Source organism: Lepidothrix coronata, unplaced genomic scaffold (genome assembly GCF_001604755.1).
Source record: "Lepidothrix coronata isolate B3197 unplaced genomic scaffold, Lepidothrix_coronata-1.0 Scaffold70, whole genome shotgun sequence".
Taxonomy (NCBI): domain Eukaryota; kingdom Metazoa; phylum Chordata; class Aves; order Passeriformes; family Pipridae; genus Lepidothrix; species Lepidothrix coronata.
The window spans coordinates 2,134,337-2,161,188 of record NW_016690250.1 but is presented as its reverse complement, the minus strand read 5'-3'; the positions used below and the strand labels follow the sequence as shown (position 1 = coordinate 2,161,188).

The 26,852-nt window shown below is 33.8% G+C and overlaps 1 protein-coding gene across 1 annotated transcript in view; it reads left to right on the top strand.

Moving 5' to 3' along the window:
- Window positions 1-26,852, top strand: part of ASCC3 (activating signal cointegrator 1 complex subunit 3) — a 270,615-nt gene that overhangs the window by 162,918 nt on the left and 80,845 nt on the right. Inside the window, exons 15-21 of the mRNA XM_017818701.1 lie at window positions 6,335-6,526; window positions 6,857-7,081; window positions 15,654-15,773; window positions 19,791-19,955; window positions 20,792-20,878; window positions 23,105-23,281; window positions 25,365-25,590. Coding sequence (XP_017674190.1) covers window positions 6,335-6,526; window positions 6,857-7,081; window positions 15,654-15,773; window positions 19,791-19,955; window positions 20,792-20,878; window positions 23,105-23,281; window positions 25,365-25,590 — 1,192 coding nt within the window. The remainder of the gene's footprint in view (window positions 1-6,334; window positions 6,527-6,856; window positions 7,082-15,653; window positions 15,774-19,790; window positions 19,956-20,791; window positions 20,879-23,104; window positions 23,282-25,364; window positions 25,591-26,852) is intronic.

The window sequence follows — 26,852 nt, the reverse complement described above, 5'->3', positions numbered from 1 at the left end:
GTTTTAAGACAGGTACCACAGTCTGACTTGAAGTGAAATGTTAGGAGACTTTGGTCTATGTTCTAAAATTTTGGCTCAAGTTGACGTAATGTATTGTCTGTACAAATAGTTCCTTTTTTTGCTTTATAACAGCTAGGGATTAAGTGAGTTAATCTGAAACTATGTCTACATCCTCCATATCTTGTAAATCCATCATTTGTACATGGTCAGACTTGCATTCATGATTCTTTCATTCTTGGCTTGTCTGGCTGGCTCAAAAATGTAACATTTTAAACATTACTCTAAATTTCGTAGCTTCTCTTATCAGTGAGGTTTGTAAACACTTCTATTTTATGATTTGTTGATTATAGATCTGAGGAATCACAGATTAAATGTTTACCTCATGTTCAAGGTTTTTAATCTGATTGCTATTCTTCATCTTCCCATGGAATATTTCATTCTCTATGCACCGTGTAACTTTTTCAGTAAAAAAAGGTGGGGCTGCTATGATGTAACAGTGTACTGTAAAAAGAACACACTGAATAAGGCAAGACATTTCTGGACAGCATACCAGCCCCTTCTTTAACTGGTAGTCATCAGTCCCTAAGGTGCCAACTGGATGAAACACAGCTTTGTGGAATAAATAGGTTAGCATCTGTGATAAGACCAGGGCAATGGAAAAAATGTGCCAGAAATTTTGCCTTACACTTCCTTTCTTTGTGAATCAAAAAGAGAATAAAAGTATAATTTATGGGAATTTTTTTAAACACACTTCTGATTGGAGCAGTCACACTACTCTCCTTTCTTTCTCCTTCAGAGGTATTTTTAGAGCACTTCACAGAACTTACTGAGGTGATATCATTAAATTGATCAGATCAGTAACTCATAGGTTTAAAAAATTCTAACTTTAATACAGTGAATTTAAATCTCCAGAGGGAGACAATTAGATTATTGACTCTTCCAGGAGACATTCAAACTGATTCACATTTGTTTGCTAGAATTACCATCTTCAAATACTGTTTTGCCAGGTAACAACTAATTATAACTCAGTAAAAGAGTAAGTGTTGGACAGAGGTATTACTTCAGGATAACGATACAAAATTAATAGTTAGATACATTAAAAAAGTGCAGATGTAGAAAATGAGTGTGCATACTTATTAAGTAGAATAGCATATTGGGCAGCCTGCATACCTCCAGAAATGATCTGCTAGGTCATGCATGTCGTCTTGGTGAGCAGAGCTCTTGGTAGTCCTTGGGTTCTTCATGGGAACCAGCTGCTGTTCCCCAGAAAGAGCAAGGAAAGTAATGTGAGTGCGTATCAACACAGAAGCTGGATCAAAGGTATTGAACTGTTGGGTATCTTTTTGAAAGTGACTGATTTATAACTTTATAGAAGAACTTCATGACAAATTGTTTGTCTCTGATTTAGTGTATTGCTATGTGTTAACTAAGTACTAATAATTTTCCTGTTCCTTGCTGTTTCTCAAGCAATATGAAAGGTAATATGAGATAAGGACCAATTGTTTAATATGTTTTAATTACAGAAATATAGTCAACTTTTAAATCCTTCAGGAAAAATTATTTAAAAGTGAATTCCTTGTTTCTGTAATAAAATAATAATTTTAATCTTAGTTACCCCATAACATGCCACTTCATCCTTGTCCTAGAAACAGCTGCTAATAGCTTAGTTTTTATGTAGACAGTACAAGTGGAATAATACAAATAACAGTTCTACTTCATAAGAGAACAGTCCTCAGGTAAAATCATTGTAGCTCAAATACATTCCTTTTTTTTCCCTTTAGACTCCAATCTGTATTTGTTCATGTTCAGTTTTTTGATAAACTGTCAGATAGTGCTACTGCTTATCTTTCATGGGTTAGTATTTTGGCTAAGTTTCATGTACTTGCTCTAACTAATATTAAGGAGTCTCATGTTTTTTCCCCTGTAGCAAGAAATTATTATATTTTGAATTCATATTTAAATAAAAAAAAAAACCTTCTTATGATTTTATTTACACTATCTAAGTTTTGGTCCTACCCCTTTGAAACAGCAGTTGGAAATAAAATAATAAAACTTTCATGTATGTAGATAAATTAATAGGCAATATGAATGTAGTAAATTCTGAAGACCAAAAATGGTGAATGATCATGCAGTCCTTTGATAATTTCTTTCCATTTCTCTGAGACCTAGATTTTATATTTAAGGAATGGGAATAAACCCATGGATGGACTCTTCAACTTCTCTTTCCCAGTTGGCCTTTACTTCCGGAGTAGATGGGCAACTTCTTCCAGCATACCTTGATCTCATAAGCTTTGAAAGGCAATCAGTATTTTTTAAATGAACCAGCAGAGCAGATTCAGCAGTATTATTAACATGAATAAAGCAGAGGAGGCTTTTGTCCTGTTGGGACTTAAAACAGTTTAGAAGTTCAGCCTATGAATTACATTTTTTGATGTCTTTAGGAAAGTTACAGATCAGTTGTTTTGTATATAATTGACTTGTATTCATCACACAGTAGTAGTACAATTAAAACTACTCTTCATTGAAGGATGCAGCAAAAGATACCTTACTTTCTTTGGTTTAGGTGTCTGTGGTGTCTGTGCTGTCTGAGCACCAACACTCATCAAATGAGGCTAATGAGGCCTCAAAATTAAGAGCTAGTACTTTGAGGGGTGTCAGGACAGTACAGAGAATGAAGGATGGGAGTAAATTGCTCAGAATTGCTCAAACCAGTGAACAAATATAATGGTGCATTCTGAACAAACAGCAAGTGCTGCCCTATTGTGAACTCAACAGAAAGGAAATTGAAATGATTGAATCATATGGTCACAAGCATGAAGTTTTGCTATAGTAAGGAGATCGTCAGAAAAATGCTAGAATAGACTGTGCCAGTTTCTATTATTGAAAGAAAATGCATCAGTCAAAAACTGTGGTGTTAGTGGGAAAAACTACCAACATTCAAAATTGCAAACAATGTCTTCGAAATGAGGAAGCAGAAAGGAAAAATAATTTGCAGAAAAAAAAATCCTAGTAATTAATGGTGATGTGCTTTGTCTGTCTGAGAAAAGTGTAGCAACTGGAGATCTACAAAAAAGACATAAATTCATGTGTCACTTATAAAGAAGTAATTTATTGGCAGCTGCTTCTCATAATCAAGTTTTATTAGTCTTTTTTACTTGCTTTTTATATACAATAAGAAAAAAGGTATCTATAGGCCTATTAAAAATTTCTTTGGTTCACAGCATCAGTATTTCAGACAAAAAGCATGCAGCTTATAGTTCTTTTGATAGCTTTGTGATACCAGATGCATGAAAAGGGTAAGGAAGGGTGTTGTCTTTTGCAAGTCTTTAGCTGAAATACCCTAAAGTTTGATTAATTTTTTTTTTTCTATGTATGCGTCATTTCTCGTTAAAATTAAGCAGGACATTTTTCTATGTCTAACTGTGACATTTTTATTGTGTCAATCAAAAACTGCAAGAAATTCAAGACATTTAAAGGAGAAATATAGGTGGCAGCAAGTTAAACTAGGAATTTATTTAACATACTGTTTTAGATGCACGCACACTCGTAAGCAAAGGTCATAAATCTGCAGCCCTCTTGAGCAATAAGGGAGGGGAAAGAAAATCAATTCTAATCTGGAGACCAGTGCTAGACCTCATAATAACAACTTCTCCATACACCTGAGGCACTTAGTAACATTTTGTATAAATTTTAAGCAAAACCTTTTAGTCTGTAATAGAAAAAGGGGGAAGCAGTATAACTTTTTATAGTTTACTTCCTTTATTTAGTAGTTGTTAGTTTTGTTGTCTCTGCAACCATTAACATCCAGATTTAATAGAATAACCCTACAATTCATTGCCACAAGGGCTTAAAAGGTTTATTTGCAAATATGTTGCCATTAAAGGATATACTCTGTGAGCAGTCTTTCAAGGCATCACTGAGATATGGGACTTATTTTTTTATTTTATTTTGTCAAGTGTAGCTTTATAAAATTGGGTTATGTCATTGTTCTTGAACTAACTTACCTTGTATCTTAGTAATTTAAAGTGACAACAAATTTATAGAAAGAAAATTAATTTGATTTCTGTGCAGTTAATAGAATCATGCAGAATAATTAGTAATTTTATTTCTTTGGCATTTGTTTGGGGTTTTTGCTGTGTCAAAAGTGGGCTGTGTTTTTTTATTAAAAAAAGTTCATCATCTTCTGTTTTAAGAAAAAAATATTTCATGTATTTCTAAGCTGGTTAATGTGTAACCTGGAAGTCTGGCACTAAGATTCAATAAATGAACCGACAAAACCTGTGCATATTAAATATTTCAAATATGTTGTTTTAGAATATCTGATAGATTTTAGAAGTATGTGGACATTCTTTCTAAATGTAACTTAATGGATTTAGGTGTACCTACATATTTTTAAACAGTTGGTTAATCTTAAGGTTGTAAGTAATTGAATTACAGTCAGACTAGCATTGCCATATATAAATGTTTTCTGTCATAAACTCTTCTCCTTCCTCTTCCTTTTGCCTTTATTCACAAGTTCCTTTCTCTCAAATTGGTGAAACTGTACTTCCTAAAACCATTTACAAATACAGTTTCCTTCTATCTATGGTACACAAATTTAGTATTCTTGTTTTTCCATCAGTGTATTGCCCTGTATTTCAATCACATTAAACAACATAATCAATCAAGCTACAAACAAAGGTATGCAATTTTTAAATTGTGGAGATTTGAGAGCAAGATTTGACTTTTTCAGCTAAGATTACAATATTTAAAGTGTAATTAATCACATAGAAAGATTTACTTTATTTAAGAGAAAAGCTAATTACGTTGTTAAATGCTTACACCATATTCCAGATGTAATCAAGATCAATCCAAATTTCTGGGTTGCTGGTATTCTCAGTGAATTTTCCACAATCTTCCGTGAGATTCCTTATTGATAATCAATAAATACAAACTTTGGTGCATCTGTGTTCTTTATGAAATACTTGTTTCCATTTGTTAGCTCTTAAAGAATAAGCTTCATGAACTGCAGAGCCACTTTCTCACTTTCTTATTTATTCATTTTCAAGCACTACAGCAGTTAATTAAATTTGCCAAAAAGTCATGTGTAGTTTAAAAGCTGAGTTTGATTTCCTTTAAATGAATAGTAAATAATTACTGCTAAAGCAGGAAAGATCAGATATGGAGAAGCTGGATAATTGAGAAACTGAGAAATGTGTTTTTCCTATAATATTTTTTTTTCATGTCCTCCTTTATAATTGCATTCCCATCTCCCTATTTATTTCTGTGTTTGCAGAGATTTATTGTTCATGTTTGGCAGCATGCCAGTACTGTGAACCATATTTTGCTTTGCTTTGCCCACTCTGTATCCCATAAATCAACTTTTCAGTGGCTGTGTGTCAGGTACCGGTAAATGTGAAGATATGATGATATCAACAACAATAATAATAATAATAATCTGAATTTATTTGGAATTAATTCACTATAATATACAGGGCTGAAAATACAGTGAGAGTCAAAGACTACTTAATCTTCCTGTGATCTATGGAAAAGTGGAGATTCTCTGCTGACAAAGAAATCTGGTTTAGAGAAGTATTAGAGTCACCATTACCACAACCCTCCTGGTGTCATATTTAGCAGCAATTGATTTTAGGAGGCAGTGAGTGCAGCAGCTAGGAATGTGGAAGAGATGGGAGGAAAATCAGAGGTGTTTGTGTCAAATCAGGGAAATTAATTTTTCATTACTTAGGGTCAGTGTTCAGTTTAGGTGAAGCATGATAAAGCCAGCACTCAGAAATAATACTCAGAGACCTCAGACCCTGTGGGAGGCTGGAGGACTTGAGATTTTGCAGTCTTAGGTCCCAGCCTCCTATGCATGAGGAAGGTAAAAACGAGGGGTGGGTGAACAGTTTGATTCCACTGTGCCCCACTGATGCAATGGCTGGTAAAGTATAGTGTGTGGCCTGCTGCCTTAAGCCTGTCCTAGCCGCCTACAGAGTCTGAAAGAATTGCTTTTAAGGAAAAGTGATACGTGAGTTCTCAGTTTCAGTGTTACTCACTATCAGTAAACTTGGGTCTCTGTTTCAGTGAAGTAATACTTTAGTACAAGGATTAAACTTCTTACAATTTTTTACAATCTTTAAAACAATTATGCGTATTCTTTGGAAAATAAACATAGAAAAATTCATTTATATAAAACTGATATATTGGTGTTGATGAAAAGTGTGACATGATAGGAATAGTTTCTTTCCTATGACTCACAATAATATTCAATTTTTTCCCTGTAATTTTTTAATATAATACTTCTTGTGCTATAATTGGAAGTGAATTTAATTATTTTTCTTGTCCACTCTAGGTACAGAGATCCAGAAATAAGCAGTTACGCGAGCTGTTTCCAGATGGATTTAGTATTCATCACGCAGGAATGCTGCGGCAAGACAGAAGTTTAGTTGAGAACTTGTTTTCTAATGGACACATCAAAGTCCTAGTTTGTACAGCTACACTCGCTTGGGGTGTCAATCTGCCTGCTCATGCTGTTGTTATTAAGGTAAGAGCTTTCCCTACTCTGCAAACAGGTTGTCTTTTTAAAAAAAAAACCTGTAAAGGCATATAGGTAGCAAGATCTTTATTGTGAGTTTCAGACCTGGAGGGGAAATATCTGATTGACTCGAAATGTTATTTATATCTCATTAAACTGATTCTCTCCAGTGGGAGTCTAGTTTGTATAGTAAAGATTTAAATATATCAAAGATTAGGAAAGGATTAGTTAAAGTACACTTCTGAAATCATGCTATATTTGCCTAATTTCAGTATTCAGCTCATCAGGATTATATTCATGTGTATTTATGTTAATTTTTATTAACTTTTCCTCAACCAGGGAACACAAATATATGCTGCAAAAAGAGGCTCCTTTGTTGACCTTGGAATTTTAGATGTCATGCAGATATTTGGTCGAGCTGGACGGCCTCAGTTTGACAAATTTGGAGAAGGCATCATTATTACAACTCATGATAAACTCAGTCATTACTTGACTCTTCTTACTCAGCAGAATCCAATTGAAAGCCAGTTTCTTGAAAGCCTTGCAGACAACTTAAATGCAGAGGTAACATTTGATTCATTTAGAGAAACTAGCAAACTTTAAAGGGTTGACATTATTTGAAACAAAAATGCCATATTTTCATTGTATATATTTTATTACTGTTATTCTGTAGGTGTGTATGATTAAGAGGAGTGAACTGTTACATATGTGCAAATGTAGGGCCTTTTACAAAAGGCAGTAGGTATTCGAAATAGGGTGGGGGGTCAAAATACCATTAAGATAAAACTGTAGAAACACAACATTTACCTTTTAATCAGAAGTGCTGCATTGCAATTTAGTAAAAAATTACAGCCTGTCTTTCTGTATATAAACAAATTCATATATTTGACTGCGGTACAGGAACAATAATGTACTTGGCTTGAACTCTTTTTTCAAAGGCACTGGACATTTTTTCAGTTAAAGTCAAGCAGTTCAGCTAAACTGAAATGTCCGGTGACATAAAACTGATTATCCCTTTGAAAGATGTATTTGGTCTATTCAGAATAGTCTTTTTAAGATGCTTGATCATTTTATCTGCATAATTCTTAAATATCTGTTTATTTTAGCTTTTCATGACTTTGAAGTCTATGCATTATTGAGTCATAAATAATCATTTTAAGAGGATATTCTGAAAATGAGCAGAAATTGATACAGTGACCTTTGAAAAGGTTGAGATTCATTCCTTGATTCTTTACAAATCACAGAGTTTGATCATTCATGGTTTTGGCTGTTTGATTTTTTTCTTTTAAGGGGTTTCTTCCTAAGTTGTTTCTTCAGTTCCTGTTAACGGGAAAAATCTCTGCCCAGGTACAGTCATACATCAAATACAGAATAAGATTTAACTGTATTCCAAGTATTTCCACACACAAATGTAGGGGAATGAAAATATTGACACCTGTGTGTGCTCACAGCTCCCCCTCTTTACCTCAAGGCCCAGGAATGGTCTGAGAACAAGGAGGGAGAGAGAAATTGATCTCCCCCAGAACATGACACACAAATGTAATTAAAAGGAGACATTCGTAATTTTCCAATTTCTCTTTCTACCTCAAAGAAAAGAGGAAAAATAAATGGAAGGCATACGTGCCATGGGCAGATGTACTGCTCTCAATCCTTTCCTTCTGACAACACTTATGAACCTGGAGATAGACACCTCTGAATGTTCTCTAAGTGGAACTGGATGGATATTCAGTTATTTAAAATTGCATAACAGCAATTTACACATTAGCAGTAATAATTTAAATCCTAAAGATTTGTTGGTTTTGAAGGCCAGAATCACCTGTGTTATTATTCAGCACCCTGATAAGTCAGGGGAGAGAGATCTGTACCTTTTCAGGAGGAAAGAATCCAGCCAGATTTCATAGAAAAGCTTTGTTCATTTTCTTGAGATAGACGAAGTAGATGAGGAAACAAGAGTGGGACAGTCTTTCCTTCACAGCAAAGGATTTTTCTACCTTTTTATTTTTTTAATATTAGAAATTTAGTCCTCCTGTTTCACAGAAGGCCTTCAAGTTAGTGAAGAATTACAAAGACAGTAAAATAGTAAGTCCCTGTTCTGAACTGGGTCAGAGAAGATCTCTATGATTGACATACTGTGAAAAGCACATGGAATAGCTATATTCTGTTTTTCTTTCAGGCTTCATCTGTATTGCTCAAACAGTCTTAAAAGGTGTGTGGATGTGCAGGTGTGCCCACCTGTCTTATATCAGGAATTTCAAGAGCTCCAGCATAAAAACTGGCTTTTGTTTGGAAAATGCTTTACTGAGATACCGTAAAAAATCTTGCTGGTTAGTTTAGCAAAAGAAATTCTCAAAGGCGGTACAACAGCTCTCTATAACTAGCTGGCATAAGAAGTAAATAAGAAAAAGAAAAAAAGATAATTTTGACCAATGGCAATACAAGAATTAATCACCCTGCTCATAAATAGGGCTGCCTGAAATGTAAGATCTGGAACAGTCTAACAGTAGAGGACATGCAGGAAGTCTGATTTTTTTCTATGCTGAAAATTTTTATAGTAAATGATGGTATGAAAGATGTGATTGTATATGAAGAATTGAAGATTTGACTTGTTGAACCAGGAGTCCCAATCCCGTTCCATTCTTCTCACTGAGAATGCTTAGCTGAGAAAGTATGAGATGTAAGCTATTAATTTTCAATGTGTGATACTCTTTAGAGAGATAGAGGTTTTTAATGGGGAGCATGTTGGTCCTCTGATCTGAACTGTAATTTCAAAATGCACATATTGTCCAGCAGGGCCAGAAAGTTGATTTTTTTGTTGTTGTGTTGGTTTTTTGTTTTGTTTTTTTGTTTGGTTTCTTTTTTGGTTTTGTGGGTTTGGGGATTTTTTTGTTTCATTTGTTTGTTTTATGTTTTTTTTGGTTTTTACATATTTGATTATAATTACACTTCAGGATTCTTCTTCCCTTCCTTTTTTTCCACTGTGAAGATATTTTAAGTCCAAGGTATTTATTTTACAGGAAGTATTTAGAATGTCTTAACAAAATAGCAAATGTCTGATTGTATCTTGTTTGTTTCAATATGTTGCTGTACTGGATAGAAAATTAAGGTGCCAAAATGCTGCTAGCATTGACTTTGGTGCAGTTAGGACCAAAAAAATAACACTGAAGGTTGAACAGACCTGGCTGGTTGTTAGGGTATAAAACTATCTTAATTTATCTCAGGTTCGTGATTTCAACAGAAGTTTTCAAAGGTGGCAGCATCTTCTCTTTATTTTCCCCTCTTTTCCCTGAATTTAATAGTAAGTACTCATCTAGCTTAAATACTGTTAAAAAAAAATATCATTGAGACTTGGAAAGGTAAATACCATTCTCTCTCATCAGGTGAGTTTGGCCAAATGGATACTTAAGGAAGAAGGAAAAAAGGCATAAAAAAGCAAAATATTCAAGGGAGGAATGACTCTGTGAGCTTAGAATAGTAATGTTAGCAGCAATTATAAAACAGTAAATGTCCAAATGAAAAACAATTACTTGCAGCATTTTTAGATAAGACTGACAACAGTAAAAGCTTTGTTTAGGTTTTTACCTTAAAGGGGAAGAATTTATTTTTCTGGAGAAGTACATATTTCAACTGAGGAGTTTATTTTGAAATTTTTTCCAGGAAGAGAGGAAATCTCAATAGAAATTTAGTAACTTTTAGCAGTATTGAGTAGTTCTCTGAAAACTATTGCTAGAAGACACTGCAGAAATAACTTGGTTACACTGAAGGTATAAAATTAAGAAGTTAATCCTCCTGCTTTATTAAAATAGTAGAACAAAATAAGAAAAAAATAATGGAATAGAACAATGATTCCATTTTGTAGTAGGTAGTCACCTAAACTTATCCAGTCAAAGAGATATATTGGAAATATGTGATGTACAGTATAATAAAAATTACTTCTAAGTGCAGCACTTCAACCCCAGGATTTGGAGTATGACGAAAAGTGCAGAAAACAGACAAAGTAGTTTAAACAGAATTTTTTTTTTCCAGGTTTTATGTAATTCTAGTGTTATCTGAAAAAAACAGTGTACTCAAGGCTTTAAATTACAGAAGATTCCATAGCTGCAGTGCAGTTACAGCAGCAGATGATGCAGTCAGAATTTTCTTAATCATGATAAATGATTGTTAGTAGAATGGAGTAGAATTGTTAGTAGCAATGGAGTACAATAGAATAACAAAGGCATGAAACCAACATTTTTTTGTTATCTGATATGTGTGATGTTACTTATTCTTCTGTCATAACATGCAGGAAAAATTAGTGCCTGCCAGATTACTGAAGGACAAAACTTTGAGCACTTACAAGGAGCTGTTGTGTTAGCATTTTTTGGAAAGTAACTTCATCATATCCTTATAATTGAGTCAGTCTAATCTTCTGTATATGCTGATTTGATCTAAGTTAGTGGAATCATCTGAGAAGTATACAGGTGGTTCAGAAATTGTTATGTTTATCTGGAGATGACTATTCCAATGAGCTACAGCATTCTGGAAAAAAACCCCACATTTTAAAACATGCCATTTTATTTATCAATAGGTAGTCTTAGGAAGCACATTCAATTTTGGTCATCTTCTGTCCCTTTGACAGTAACAATAGCACAATGTGGACACAAAATATATGTTTACTGACTGATTTGATACAGAAATCAAGACAGTATGCTGATAACCACTGTCATCTTTTCCATAACAGAGCCTTGTTAGCACCAGGAAATCTGCACTTATGTATAATAAAACAACATATTGTAGGATCAGAATCTGCTTTTATTACAAGTCATTTAGGAAATCTGAATGCTTATGCTCTAGCTGTAAAGAGAAACAAACGAAAGGCCAGAAGCACTGCTGAATTATTTAAACTCTTAATTTATTATGGATGTATCAGTACCTGAAAGAAGGGCTAGTAAAATGAAGGCAGCAGTTGAAACTATGGGAAGATTCTGTGTTTGCACAAGAATATGAAACTGCTTTTGTCTAGGCCAGGTCTCTTGGCAGAAATAGGTAGATGATAAGAATGATTCAGATATTTGAGGTAATACAATATATAATCCCAGCCACACAATTCCTAAGTGGAATCAAGAACCCTGAATTTTGTACTTAGGTTTATGTTGCACAGGAGAGAAAATTTCACAGAAGTTCAAAAAAATTGCAGCATTTCTAATCCCCATTTCAAAATTAATTTCCTAGAAGTGGAAAATTTTCAGAGAGGATGGGCAAAGGAATAAATCAGCTTCTGTGAAAGGAGCACACCAGTTTTACTGCATGCTTTAGGCAAGAACAAAGGCAAATCAAGATTATATGAAAGAGTTTTTTGAAGTAATGAATGATATGGCAAAAGATCTCATCTGTTCTGGGCCAAGAACCAGGAAATATTGGCTGGGATGAGCAAGTTTAGAGAACACAAAAGGATGTCAGCTGGGTGGTTAGACTATGGAACCCTCTGCAGGGAGCTGTATCTAAAAAGAATAGTTAAAAAACTGTCCAGAAGTGGAATAAAAATCCATTGAAGGATATCAAATGCAAAGGCAACCCCCTTAACTAAAGACTTTGAAATGTAAGAGTTTAAGAATTTGGGATAACTTTATGTGTTGCTTGTTCCTCATTGCCACCTTTTGCCCTTCAGCGTTTGCTGTTATCTAACCTCAGAGACAGCATGCTGGCCTTGCTGTTAAGAGAGCTACAGTGGGTAAACCTGAAATACTCACAACTTCATTGAGTTGACACCAAAATTAAGACTTTGAGTGTGTATGTCAGCATCAATACACTGAGAATTCTTTCCTGCAGATCTGAGTTTTGGTTCAGATTTGTGGATTTTTTTCTGCTAAAAATTAACAGAAGAATAAATAGTCAGTGATGATCTACACAGGCCCTTTTCCTTTTTTTGCTGAAGTTCTGCTACTGGGCATAATGGAATGTAAAAAGGAATAAAATAAATGGTTAGGGTACTTAGTTGAGAGGAGTGAGCTCTGGGTCAGTTGACCAGCTGGCAAACAGAAAATACCCACGACTGTATTTTCTGGAAATACAGGAAGAAAGATAAGATGCAGGGGATGTGGTTTAATTAGACCATAAACTTTAACTTATCTGGGAACTATCATCAATAGCTCATACAATGCAGGTCACCATTCCTTCCCTAATCATTTCCACCCGATAGAGCCCTCCCAGACATCCGCAGCTGGACTCCAGCTTGTTGCTGGGATGACTTTTTTCCCCCGAGAGGTTAAAAAATGATTTGCAGTGCTGGACAGTAGGGCTGCCTTCCCCAGTGTGTGTGCCTTTACTTGCACGTGCTTATGATTTTGTTCTGAAGACCGGAACGTAGAAGGTGGTGACTTGTTTAGTTTGGACAAACCTCTTCATCTATATTTTGCCTTGAAAGAGTGGGTTCTCAGAAGAGACGAAGAATTTCTTCAGAGCCTTTCCTAAGTAAATCACTCAGGAGCTGTGTGACTGAATGGCTAATCTGGGTATGGGGCAAAGCATGGGAGATTCTGTCCCTCTTGGGACAATTCTAGTAACATTAAGAAATTATTTCAAAAACTGTACAGGAGTAAGACCACAGTCACTTCAGATGCTGAAAGAGCAATTCAAACTACACCGGTTTCCAAAGCAAACAGAAAATTGCTTATTAGGCTTTTAGAAAGTTTCCTTGCTCTCTTGCGTTAACAACAAATACTTGATTCATATATAAAAATTTTTCTTTGTGTAATCTGACTCAATTATTGCAGCCATGCTATATTTATAAAAAAGACATATCTATATTTTAAAAGGACAGTATATTGTTATATGATAAATTCAGTATGTTATCAGTAGCATTTTTATGTGCTTTCTCTAATCTGTATAGAAATATCAGAAATAAAAAACTTCATTTTTTCAAAAACTGCCCCCCCAAAAGCCATGCTACTTATATCTGTTTGCACTTTTTTGAAAATCAATATCATTCAACTTGATAAAGTGTGGGGCATAGCATTGGTGGGAAAAAAAATATTTAATGAATGCTCAGTGATGGCAACATCAGCCATGGAACAATTAGTCGAAATTTTGTGATGCTGATTATTGTTTTCATTTAAAATTACACAGTGAATTGAATTAATATAGTACATTTATTTGTATTTGAACAGTGAAAAATAAAAAGCATTTTATGACAACTGGTACAATCAGACAATACAATGTCAATATAGTAAATATTTCTACTCATTGATTATTCCACCTGTATCTAAATGCCTATTACATGGTTGAGGAAATGCTGGGAACTTCCATCATTCATGCTATTTTAACAAAGGATAAATTTTCAGTCCATAAGAACTTTACTTGAACACTAGATGGCAGCAAATATTTAGAAATTGCTCTGGGTTTTTTTATATCTGCATATTGTCTGAAACCCAATTGTATTTCTCAACCACTTTTTTCCATTAGTTTTGCTTTTAACTTATGAAAATAATTAATTATAATAGAATACCAGTAGAATGAGATATTTGAACAAATGAGGCAAAAAAGTGAGGTGTTTATTTTTTTTAATCATCAGACTTCACTGTCCTCAGTAATGAGAATATTAATTTTTCACAATTGTGAAAGTGATTGTTGAAAATGCTACTGTTTGACTATGTTGTTACACTATTTCAGGTTCTATGTCGTTACTATTTCAAGTTGTGTACTGGAAGATATTTGAGTCGTGGAAAGAAGCCAAATGTTCAAAATAACCTGGGTACAAATTGAGTAATAGTAACCTGTGGGCTGTGTTCAGTGTTTTCCCTGTAGTAATCTATGAAGAACTGAATGCTTTTATAGCTACTTCATTGCATGATGTAGTATATACTCTGAGAAAACAAAATGGGAAATGGGGCTTCCCCCAACCTCCTTATGCACTTGAAGAACAAAATATCACTTGAAATATATGTAAAACAAAGCCTAGGGTTATTCCATGCTATTCGTCATTAGTAACAACAAGGTTTTGCTGGATTGAAGTTATTTTAACTCAAGGCAGATTTGGCTTTCATTATTGTTTTTTAATAGATATTTATGTTATTTCAATAAGAATTTCAGTATTATTAGTAAGGTCTAGATACTTCAATCTGAACATGCATATGTATTCACTTAGTTCCATAGGCTGTTTTTTTTTTAATTTTCGCCAAGTCATGTGGAACATTTATTTGAAATCCAAACACCAATAAAACAAAAATAGCTTTAAAAATGTGGTAATGGATCACAAAACTTTGGTAAGAGGGAATTTTGCTTGTTTTAAACAATGAGTGACAACCAAAAAAGTTTTGTTCATGGGATATGCAGCAAATGTTAAATTCTCCTGGTAAAATCAGGTTACCTGGATTTAAGTGGTGAAATGCTTCTCATGACTAGCGAATACAAAATAGAGCTGAAGTTATTAAGTGTATGTGGTCAATAATTTGGTGATAAAAGTATTGAATTCACAAAAAAAAGTCAGTTAAAAAAAAGGGGTTGTTATAACTGGTTTAGCCTTGAAATATGGATAAACATGTGTATATATATATATGTACATATTATCTGTTCAATTTGGTTATGTTTTCACATAAAAAAGATATAGCAGGTACCTGTGTGTTTGATTTGCCAGATACAAAAGGAGACAACTATTTATAGAAAGTATGTATAGATTGCCAAGTACAAAGACATGATGAAGAAAAATCCTAAAGATTCTTGGTATCATTTTGTTTAGGACCTGGACCAGATAATGCTTTCACTTGTTATGAAGAAATCAATCTTTTAAATGTAATGTTTTTCTTTTAAAGTACTTTTCTTAAAATTACGTTGGCCATATTGACTAAAGAATGATTTAGTTTCGTTTGTCTTATTTTTTTATAACAAGCTTGCTCAATATCATCTTTTCATTGTAAAAATCATAAGTGATGTAGAAAAGATCATTTATAGTTACTGTATCTATAGTATTATGTCAAAGAATGCCGTGTTATTAGATGCATAAAGTATTGAAGTTATTGTCTTATGATTATTTCAAAATTATTTAAGTTGGAAACATCCTGACACTTCCTTTAATCTAGTACTCTGAATTCCACGTGTTTTCAGCCAAATACTTATGTGCAACTGTAATATATAAACTTAATTTTGTCTCTTTTCCTACTTCCAGATTGCTCTTGGAACGGTAACTAATGTGGAAGAAGCAGTAAAGTGGATAAGTTACACTTACCTTTATGTACGGATGAGAGCAAATCCATTAGTATATGGCATCAGTCACAAAGCTTATCAGGTATAAAATGCGTTTTTAAAAAAATCTGTAACCTTTTCTGGGTCTGTAATCCTTCCCTGATGTGAGGATAAATATTTGCTATTTCTACTTAACCTGACATCAGCAATTCTTTTAAAGTGCTTAGAAAAAGGAAGATATTTTCTGTAGCAGAGTGTTTTTTACACTGAATTATGAGGCCCCTTCTGTTCACATAAAAATACGTTTTAACTGGTCAAGTTATGCTCCAAAGAACACCATTCATTCTTATCAGTCAGTTACTGTAACTTAGCCTGTTTTCAGTGTTTCAGTTTTGTAGGCTAAATACAAATGATAAAAGAAAGCATTTTTGAGTTGCTTGCTTTCCCTCCACCCCTGTCAGCTTTCGTTTTAGAATGTTTCATGACATGGCATCTTATAAACTATAAAATGACATTTTTAATTGTGCAATATTTTCTTTCTTGAGATTTATTAATTATAAGATTTTTTATTACTTTGTTTTGAAATTTTTTTTGTTTATTTAGAAGTGTTCCATGCAGTGATATCAATCAGAGCACGGTTACATTAGGGGTTTTTTCCCAATTTGTTTTCATTATCTGTAATTTTTAGGTGGTTTAATAGTTTACCGATTATCTAAATATTGTTACTATTTTTTTTTGTACAGCTATTTATAAACATTTAATGTTAACATAGTTGGATATGGTCAAACTCACAACTGAATGGTAACTGCAGTTTATTTCACGTCATGAATCTCTTTTGTGACTTCATAATTTGTCTTGACATTGTGAGCAGCAGTTTTTTAGCATGTAGAGGTAAATGTCAGAAGAGAGTTTTTTGATATCTTTTGTTTCTGATAGTGGAAGCTGTAGTGGAAGTAGGGGGGCTATTGCTTAAGCTTCTGCAGACACCTTTATACCTCTGTTCATCTCAAATCTGTTTTCTATAAAAAGCTGTATAGTACATTACCATATGTTAATATAACAGTATATAACACAGACCACAAAGTAACAGATAAATGAAAAACAAAAATTGATTCACTGTGAATGTTGTTGTCCCATTACTATAAATTCCTTTTTTTTTCACTATCAAATTTTAGATTAAAAGAAATATAACCATGTTGGTAATAACCAGTGAAAAAAGTAATAAAACACTAGCAGACATATTTTTCATAAATTTAAAAAACAATGAAGAAGAGTTACTTCTCTTTCCCTTCCTGTTGTGCTTTTATTCAGCTGCTGAGAAAGTAGAGACTGCCAGTGCTTGTCATTTTCTGCTACTGACCTTCTTTCTACCCCTTTGATTTGATGTGCTAATACTAGACGTTCTTATTTTTGTGTTAAGGCAGTAACAAATTATATCAATATGAAGTGTTACTCTTTCATGTAGGAATAAAACCAATGCCAATCCCCTTATTTTCTAGATAAACCAGTTTTAAATTTCAAAGTTACTGTTTTATAGATAGTGTGAGGATGCTATAGTGTCAGGTGCAGGCATAACCAAGGATTTGCTCAATTAGACCATTCTGTGCCTTCTGTTCTGGTTATAGGTATTTAACTTTCACAATTAGTATCTTATTGTTTTTAGTAATGTTGCAGTGTGCCAATTTCTATCTCTGTTTTGACTGACAACCAGCATTATCCATTCAGAATCCATATATCCATCATGGATCACACTTCCCTGTTGTTTGATGGGGCTGAGGTGGTGCAAACTCATTCTCCTTTCCCTTTCCATTGTCACTCACCACATCCAGTAATTACTTCAGAGCACCAGTGGTCCGGCCTGTCCACATGATAGGGCGTGTTGTGCTGCATAGGGAGACCAGAGCACACGTGCATCTGCCATGCACCAACACATTCGCCCAGGAGTAGACTACTGCAGGTCCACAGTTTTAATTTCTAATTTTTCAAGTTGTTTGCCAGAAGTACCAATAATGCCTTTCTCTGATTTGTGAAAATGGCCAAAATTCATGATGAGCAGCAAGAGGAAACAAAGAGTGGAAGGAAAAAGTGGAACAACTGCAAATGTTGTGTTAGTGAAGCCTGTAGGATTTTCTCATACTTCTAGGGTTCCAAAGAAAAGGTATCTGCGTTTTTAAAATAAACCCTTTTGTCTATTTTCTCCTCTTTTTGGTTCCACTCTTTGGTGTTCCCACAGTTAAGTAAAGCTTTTCATTCCCATAAGCCTTTTGTTTAGAACATCTATAAAAGTTAGAGGAGTGTGTGCCCAACATTTCTCTCAGTAAGCTAGAGAAAACAATGTGGATAATAATTCATTTATGATGAATTGTCATGTACTTTATCATGCATTCTTAAATTTCCCTATGTATACTCCAGACCTGCTCAGTTTCTTACTGTGGACATGCCAAGGCTCATTTTAAGAGTAAAAACTGTTCTAGGCTGGATCTTTTACTTTGTGGGATTTCTAATTATGCAAGTTCAACAAGAAGGTTGCTAACCATGGATTCTCTAGACTCAAATATTGTTTCACAGCTTTTTCAAGTTGGTGACGTCTCCTTTAAAGTTAAAACTTTTTATCTGTAAAAAATGTTAGTTTACTGTTAAAGACAAAAGATTGGCAGGTAATTTGGACTGCCAAAAGAGTAGGGGAGTGTCTTGATTTTTTTTTTATTTTTATTTTTTTCCCCTCAATAGTTTTAAGAAATAAGTGTTAAACCTGGCATCTGGATCATTCTTTTTTTGACCACCACTGCTCTGAAATCTGACCTCAATGCATGACTTACTATTGAGAAAAGCAGTCTAGACCTTTGTCATCTTAGCTTTTGACTTGAAACTAAGGCAAGCCATAACTAAGGAGAAACAGCTTCAGAGAGAATAAGGCAAAGAGAGAATATTAGGAGCTAGCCTTGCAGCTGCTTTGTAGAGATGACTATGTTTGTCTGCAGCTTCACTGACCGTGAGATGAAGCACTTCAGCACAAAGATTAAACTGAATCCTGGCCCAGTGAAAACCAGAACAGCCAAGGCATAACAGTTCTTCAAGCCTGCTCCTTTTTGCCATCTTGGTCATATATCTCTGTTGCAGGTTTACCAAGAGGGCAGGTATAACTTACTCTGTAGAAAATCTGAACTATATACAAGCCCTGACGTAAGAATGCTGTCTGCAGACTAGAATAGAGTTTCAGTCTTTTCAAATTTGGCGACTAACATTGCTTGTCTAATTAGAACCATATCTTAGGTGCACATATTCCAGAGGGTTAACATGACTGTGAATCCCTTTTCCCTCATCCCTGTCATTGTGGGCATTCCAGGTGCATGATGTGGAAACACACAGTTATACAGCACTCCCACTCAGATGTCCTAACGAGATAATGTGCATTATTACTTGGACAAAATGTCCAAATTCCTGAACTTTGATATGAATAGAAATGACGTCGGGCACAGCAAACTCCTTGTATGCTCTTAACACGAATGTTACTGTATGTCAGTAACTCAGTAACTAGAATATCCCAGTTGACATATCCAAAGCTCTTGGGGATGTTAGAGATTTTTGGCTAGTAAACATTTAAGCTATTCAATTTGAGGCTTAATCTATAGGATATAACTAAAGGATACGGTTTAAGGATACAACTAAAGCTGTCCTCTTGTCAACTAACCTGGCAAGGTATATCATCAACCATTTTCATAAACAGAAGATGCTGTAAGGTGGCACGTTTTTGTGAAGTGATACAGTAATGATAATTTAATGAAGAATATGTTACCATTAAAACTTCTTTCAAAAATTTCAGTGTAAATTTATTTCATAATCATGCTGCTATTTTGTAAGTAATATTGGTCTATGTTGTATTGATAGTCTCAAAGCATTGCAAAAGAAATATTATTCTGATAATTTTCTCCCATACATACAGATTTTGGTCAATAATGTCAATGTAACTGTTATTAGTGAGATCTCAGGAAAATCTCGACTCAGTAACTGTACCTTTCTTTTATCGGACTTCTAACTTTGTGTGATTGGATTATCTCAATAAAATTATTTATATAACACTTTTTAAAAGTGCAAATACATATGTCTGTTTCATATCTAGATGGATCCAGGTCTAGAAAAGCACAGAGAACAACTGGTAATTGAAGTCGGCAGAAAACTGGACAAAGCCCGCATGATTCGCTTTGAAGAAAGAACTGGCTTTTTTTCTTCAACAGATTTAGGCAGAACTGCCAGCCACTACTATATTAAATACAATACTATAGAGGTAAAAGATGATGTTCTGCTTCTGGAGTTTTTTTCCTTCTTTTTGAATGTATACCTAAAATAGTTGTTAGATATTACAAAATATGTAGCTGATTTTGTTCAACGTGTTTTCAAATCATATTTACTGAAATGGGGAGAGAGGAAATAGGAAAAAGAAATTAAATATCAAGCAATACTGAAAAATTAGACTTGGTGTGAAGTGAAATTTGAAATTTCTGTAGTCTTTTTCAATTATTTTAGGAGAATTATAAGGAACATTTTGATATCCGTAGTGTGTGCAACCATTAGTATGTGATAGCACATTGAAGTACAGTGTCTGATAACAGACAAGCTTCTGTGGTTGCCAACCTTAAACAACTTTTGGCACTGTAATCAGATTGTGTTGTAAACATGTACAAAATTTTGTAGTATTGAAAACTTGATTTGATGTACACATGCATCTTAAAACCTTTCCTTTGTAGCAAATATGTAATTTTCTTGAATAAAAGCTGAAGACTCAGCATTACTAATTTTTAACTGCTTAATGTCGCTATGTATAATTAGTCTCACATATTTATTCACTCAGATATGTTCTAGACTTTTTTTTAAGGGGCCACATTGCATGTCTCTTGATTTTGGAGTGGCCAAGTTTCTAGGGATTGTTTTTCTGAAACTGCTGAAAAGTCATTCTTTCAGCAATTCAACATGGTTCCCGTTGAAATTGCATCATTCAGGTCTTCCAATAACTTAAATTTTAACTTTATATGCCTTTTTAAATTTTTGTTAATGTTTCTTTGTTTTGTGCTGTATGTATATTTTTATTTTCAGTATTAAATCAATTCTTTTTATTTTTAATAGACTTTCAATGAATTGTTTGATGCTCATAAAACAGAAGGTGATATTCTTGCTATAGTATCAAAAGCTGAAGAATTCGAACAGATAAAGGTAAAGTTAAAGAATGTCTTGGAACTTGACACTTCTGTAGTACTTACTCCATAAATATTGTCTACAGACTCAAATTTTGTTAAATATTAAGCACAATTATAAAATGTTTTCTAAGTAGGCGTAATATACTCTAACTCAAAGTTATATGTAGCTCAGTCTGAATGATTGTGCACATTTAATAACTAACTATGAATCTTTGAGAATTTTTTTCCAATGCTTTTAAGAACTTCTCAGCTCCTCAATATTAACAGGTGAAGCTAAGTGTCCATTGGAATAGTGTGCCCAGGGATGAGATAGTTTTTCTGTTTGAAGTTTAAAGCATTGTTAGATGTCTTCCTGAACAATTTGCTTTTATAAGGAATGATGCAGGACTCAGTGAAGTTAACTTTGTGATATATTTCATGCAGAGAACAATATTAGATTGGCAGAATGATAAATTCTTATAAATTAAATTCAAATTTGAAATCTAGAAAGTTGTCATAACAGATTTTGTGCAGGCTAGAAGATTACTGTGCTATCATACTCAGTTCAATTCCAACCTCCATTTTTACCTCCTTTTTGTGGGTAGAACACAAGGCAATATGTTCCAAGCTGGCATGAGCTCGTTTGCCCATGCTCCCATCTCATAGAGGTACAAGCCAGACTCCACAGGGTTTGTTAGCTTGGGCTCTTTGCCATTTTACCACAATTATACAACTTTCAGATCAGAGTTGGCTCTCATTCACCCGGCTCTGCAAACTGGCAGTGTGAATCCCTCACCATCTACATATTTACATATTTGCACACATTGTCTTGAGTATTACCATCTCTTTATCTAATGGAGAAATTCTATTTTGCTTTAATCTCTTCTATTATAGAAGATAATAAGCAGTGAGTTTTCACAATCATATGTGGAACGTTTTCCAAGCTAGAAGGGCTTTTTTTATGATAGTGATATTACTTTGCTATGTCTAAATTTAGCGTAATTTAATATTTAAAAGAAAAGCATATGGAAAATATGATGTGTTGTGTTTCTATATTTGTAATAAAGTTAGTAGTGATGCTTTTTGGCTAAAACATAGTTTTTCCAGTTTGCTTTCTCAAATTTGGATGGTATGGTATCAGTGCACCATCATTTCCAGATTTTTGTGATTCATTTGCTGTGCATCTCTGAATGTTTAAAAACTAGTAACTGGTTTTCATAAGAATAACTCAGGATTTCCCCCTCTGTGTGATACAAATTGTGCTTTTGGTAATATTAGTCATGTCTCCATACTGCCTTTAAAAATTCTGCATTTTGAGATAGGTAACTCACCAGTAGCTGAAATACAGATCCGGATTTGACCTGTACTGTGCTATGCAAGAGTAGAAAAAAATTGTCAAAAATGCTGTTATAAGCAGAGCATAGTATTCCCCTGACACTGGAATCATCTATGATGTTTTTGTACTTCACCTCTTTCTTTCCCATGGGACAAGTGACTGGATAGTTGGGGATTTTAACCCAATTGTCTTAGGGTCTTTTGTATGTCAGGTAGTCAGGTCCAGATGAAAATTACTTTCAGATGATTCCCTGCAGGGACCAAACATTTACCCTCTTTAAATAAGTTTCACACTAACAGACTATCAGTAAATCAAAGAATATGTAGATTTATGCTAGTTTTGCCATGTAAGGGTCATCAGTTAGAATGTGATATGTTATGCATTATTCAAACCATAGATAATAATATTTCTTTACTCATATTAAGACTTAATCTTATTAACAGTGAAAATTCTGATATGATGAATCATAGTACTTCACAGTTTTGAGTTTAAAAATTTATTATGCCACATGCTAACTATGTAACTATAATGAGTACATTTAATGTTAATTCAAGATTGCCCTAATCTAGATGGACAGAGGTTTTACTCTGGTCAAATAAAAAATGGAATCTCATCAGATGAAGGATGGTAAGGTCAGAAGATTCAATTTTTGTGGCATATCAAATTTTTGTATGTCAATGGCAATCTTAATAGATGGTGATGAATAACAAAATGTAATTGTGTCCCTATTAAGATAGTTTCAATTATGGCCTATTAGCTACATTGTGCAAGATGTGGGTTTGCTGGTTTTTTTCTTCTTTTTTTTCTTTCTTAAAACTAGAGATTCCATTTAAAAGTAATGTAACTATTATAAGGCAAATTTGATTTCAGTGTAAAAATTTTTATCAAATTGCTTCAGCCTCTTCATAATGTATAATTGTGTTTTAGGTAAGAGAAGAAGAAATAGAAGAGCTAGATACCTTACTGAATGATTTCTGTGAACTTCCTGCTCCAGGAGGTGTGGAAAACAATTATGGAAAAATTAATATCCTCCTTCAAACATACATTAGCAGAGGGGAGATGGACAGCTTCTCACTTATTTCAGATTCTGCATATGTTGCACAGGTAAAAATAGTATTTTTTACATATCTGTTGCTGTCTTCTACTGTTTTTATTCTCCCAAACATTTACAATTATATAAGTAGGCCCTGATCTGAATCTTTTTGTGCATTTTTATGCAAGTTTATGTGAAAATCAGAGGATGTGTAGTATAATACTTAAGTAGAAAAGTTTTGCAAAAAGCTACCTTGGGAGACTAGGGCATTTTTTTGTTAATTATGAATGTTCTTTTTGTTTGTATTACCTCTTATTATATTTAGTAGCTCTAACTGTGATTGCACAAAAATTATGTTCTCAACTTCGTGTGTCTTCTTCTAAATGTGAAAAACTGTTGTAATCTATTTTTATGTTTTGGCTACATTTATACTTCGTTCTGGAAAACATAATTTGTGTTTGATTCACATACCTTGGTTTAGACAAGAAAGATATGCTATTATAGTTTTGTTGCTAGATGCAATCATGCAGATTTACATACCAGTCTATACATTTGTTTGTTGGCCTGATTTGACACCTAAATAATTGATTGTTACACAGCATGTTTAGTTACTACATGGACATGTACACAAGAGGACATGACACAGAGGTCTAATTAGATGCCATAAGATGAGCTGCTTGCTTACACGACAGGAGACCATTTTAGAAAGAAAGGGGTGTTCCTTGAAAATTTAGAATTCTGGATCCCTGAGAATTCAAGGTGACAAAATGCTCATAGACAATCCAAGATGTGCAACAATAATAAAATTGACTATAAAGTTTGACCTTTTAGCCCATCCTATGTCTGTCTCTCTTAATTTTTTTATTTGTTTTAACAGACAGCAACAAGTTTCACGGAATCATTTTTGTCTCGTCCTTACAAAACTGCTTGGGAAAGAATTAGTTGAAAAATTGCATTTAGTTGTTGCTAAAGATGAGATCTAAATATTCAAAATTATACATGTTCTTCAGCAACATTTTCGTATTAACATAACCTTCTTCAGAAATGTTTGCATTTTGTAGCACTGTACGGGTATAAATGAGAAAATTTTGAATTGATTATGCACATCATAAAAATTGTGGTACTTGCACAGCAAAATGATTTTCAGTATCATTATTGTAGTCTTTGCTTTCAAGGCAGTTGCTTTTATTTGTCTGTTTCATTTATAGCATTTTTAGTGAGACAACATGGTCTTCTCAGATCTTCGTAAATTGTATTTGTGGAACCAGTGCTACAAATTGTGAATTTTTTTTACTTGGATAGTGACTATTAAGAAAATTATTCATTCTTTCTAAGAGGAATATGCTTCTTTAGTAACATATGCTTCCTATCACGACCAAATAATTTTCTATTTTTTATTCCTGTTGGCTTAGCAGAGCCAGCAGGGAATGATTCTATTCAATGAATCAAGAACATAATTCCTAGTCCAGACATAGTACCGATAGGAGAAGAAAAAAAACACACAGCTTCATAATACAGCTTGAAAAGTTTATGAAAGGAATATCATAATTTAGGTTTTCAGGATAAGACTGACCTCATTCAAACTTATGTTAATAATTAGTTTTCCAAGTCCAAAGCAGATTAATACAGTTTAGTTATACAATAGTCTCAGAACATGGTAACTTTTTTTTTTTTAAAAGTCACTACTGTCAAGCTTCTGTGCAAATTGTGTGAAATTCAGTGTGAAATGGGATGCTGTTATGGAAGTATAACTGAAAAAACTCTAGAAGTTGAATTTCCATATAAAGTGAGTTTGCATAATATTATATAGGGGGTACAGTAAATGAATTTGTTTCAAAAGCGATTGAGATGCAATAAATTGAAAACTCCATAATGTTAGCATAACCATGATCAAAATTCTCTGGCAGACCTGACACTACAACTTTAATTGGTTGCTCATGTTTCTTTTCGTAATTTCTAAAGGCAATCATGAGGTAGTTCTGCCACTAGACAGTGATGGAAAAAAATAGTTTTCAAAAATGTTTGAAAGAAGTTTGGAAAGAAAAACTATTGTTACAGTTTGTCAAAGATGAGTCTATGGGATCCTTTTCATTTTACAAAGAATACTTGGGAGACTTACAACAGTTTTGCTTTTTTTTTTTTTCCACTTTCCAGAATGCAGCTCGTATTGTTCGAGCTCTTTTTGAGATTGCCCTTAGGAAGCGTTGGCCTGCGATGACATATCGACTACTGAATCTCAGCAAAGTTATTGACAAGCGGCTGTGGGGCTGGGTCAGCCCTTTGAGGCAGTTCTCAGTGTTACCACCATCGGTCCTGTCCAAGTTGGAAGAGAAGAATCTCACTATAGACAAGATGAAGGACATGAGAAAAGATGAAATAGGTGAGAAATCAGCAAGGCTGGTCTGCTTAAACTGTTAGAAACCAATGGGCAAGTTAGAATTAAGTCTGAGACATTCATTAATCTGCCCACTCTGGTCTGGAAGCCATGTAGCCATGTGCCATACATCAGTATGGTATTATGTTCAATAAGGAAGGATTTTTTCCATCTCCTCAGCTTGCAGTATGGCACAGCTCTGAGGATAAGGCTAGCCTGTGTCCTGGTAATCACATAACACAGATGGAATGGAGATATATGTTGATAAGTATTTACATATATGTGTGTATATTTATGTTGAGCTGTGCTTCCCTTTTTGCCCACATTACATAATGCACTACTATAAAAGGCATTCTGTTTACTTTTGCCAGTTGGCACAATGTGGCCTGTTTTTTTTTAGTGGAAATACTATTAATGTGAAAAAGAATAAAAACAGGCTATTATATCCAGGTATGCTGTCAGTAAATGGCCTTCTTCCGAAGGCATTAATTTTCATCATACATGGAGAATTCATTGTCACTGGTGTCACTGCAGCAAAACTTTAATGGAATTTTTTTAAGGATTTTACAGTTCAGTAATGAGAACATCCACAAGCCTACTGATAGACATAGTGGCAATTTCGAGTAAGTGTATATAAACTGTTGTGCATAAACTACCCACCAGCTGGTTGAAGTTGAAAAAAACCCTCACTTGTAGTGTATTTCTTTTTCCTTAGTGTATTTCTTCTTATTTGGACTTTTTTTTGCACCTGTTATTGCCAAACTGTGAGAAACAAACATTTTTTTGAAAAATCTAATTTTAGCATAAAAATACTATTTATACTCACTGCCTAGAAGTTGTCATCTCTGACTTAATATTTCTCTCATTTGCAAGAGAACTACATTCCTAGCTTAGGAAGCTTTGTTATGTGCCTAATTTAGGCTGGAAAAAAGTTAAATAAATATGTGAAAGTTTGCAGAATTAGAGGCTATGTCTTTATTTATAAATAAATTAAACCAAAGACTATGGCAACTGTGCATTTTAATATACAGTAATTTTAAACGTATTAAAAACATAGCATTTTATTTTAAGTGCTAGCATTATCATACTTTTTTATTCAGAAGCATTCTAGCACTTCTTAATTTACATGTATTAATTTGTTGCGCATTTGTAAAGTCTTTTAGTACTTAGTATTCTTTTCCATTAATTGTATTAGTGGGTCCCTTTCTTTTCTTTTCTCTTTTCTTTTCTTTTCTTTTCTTTTCTTTTCTTTTCTTTTCTTTTCTTTT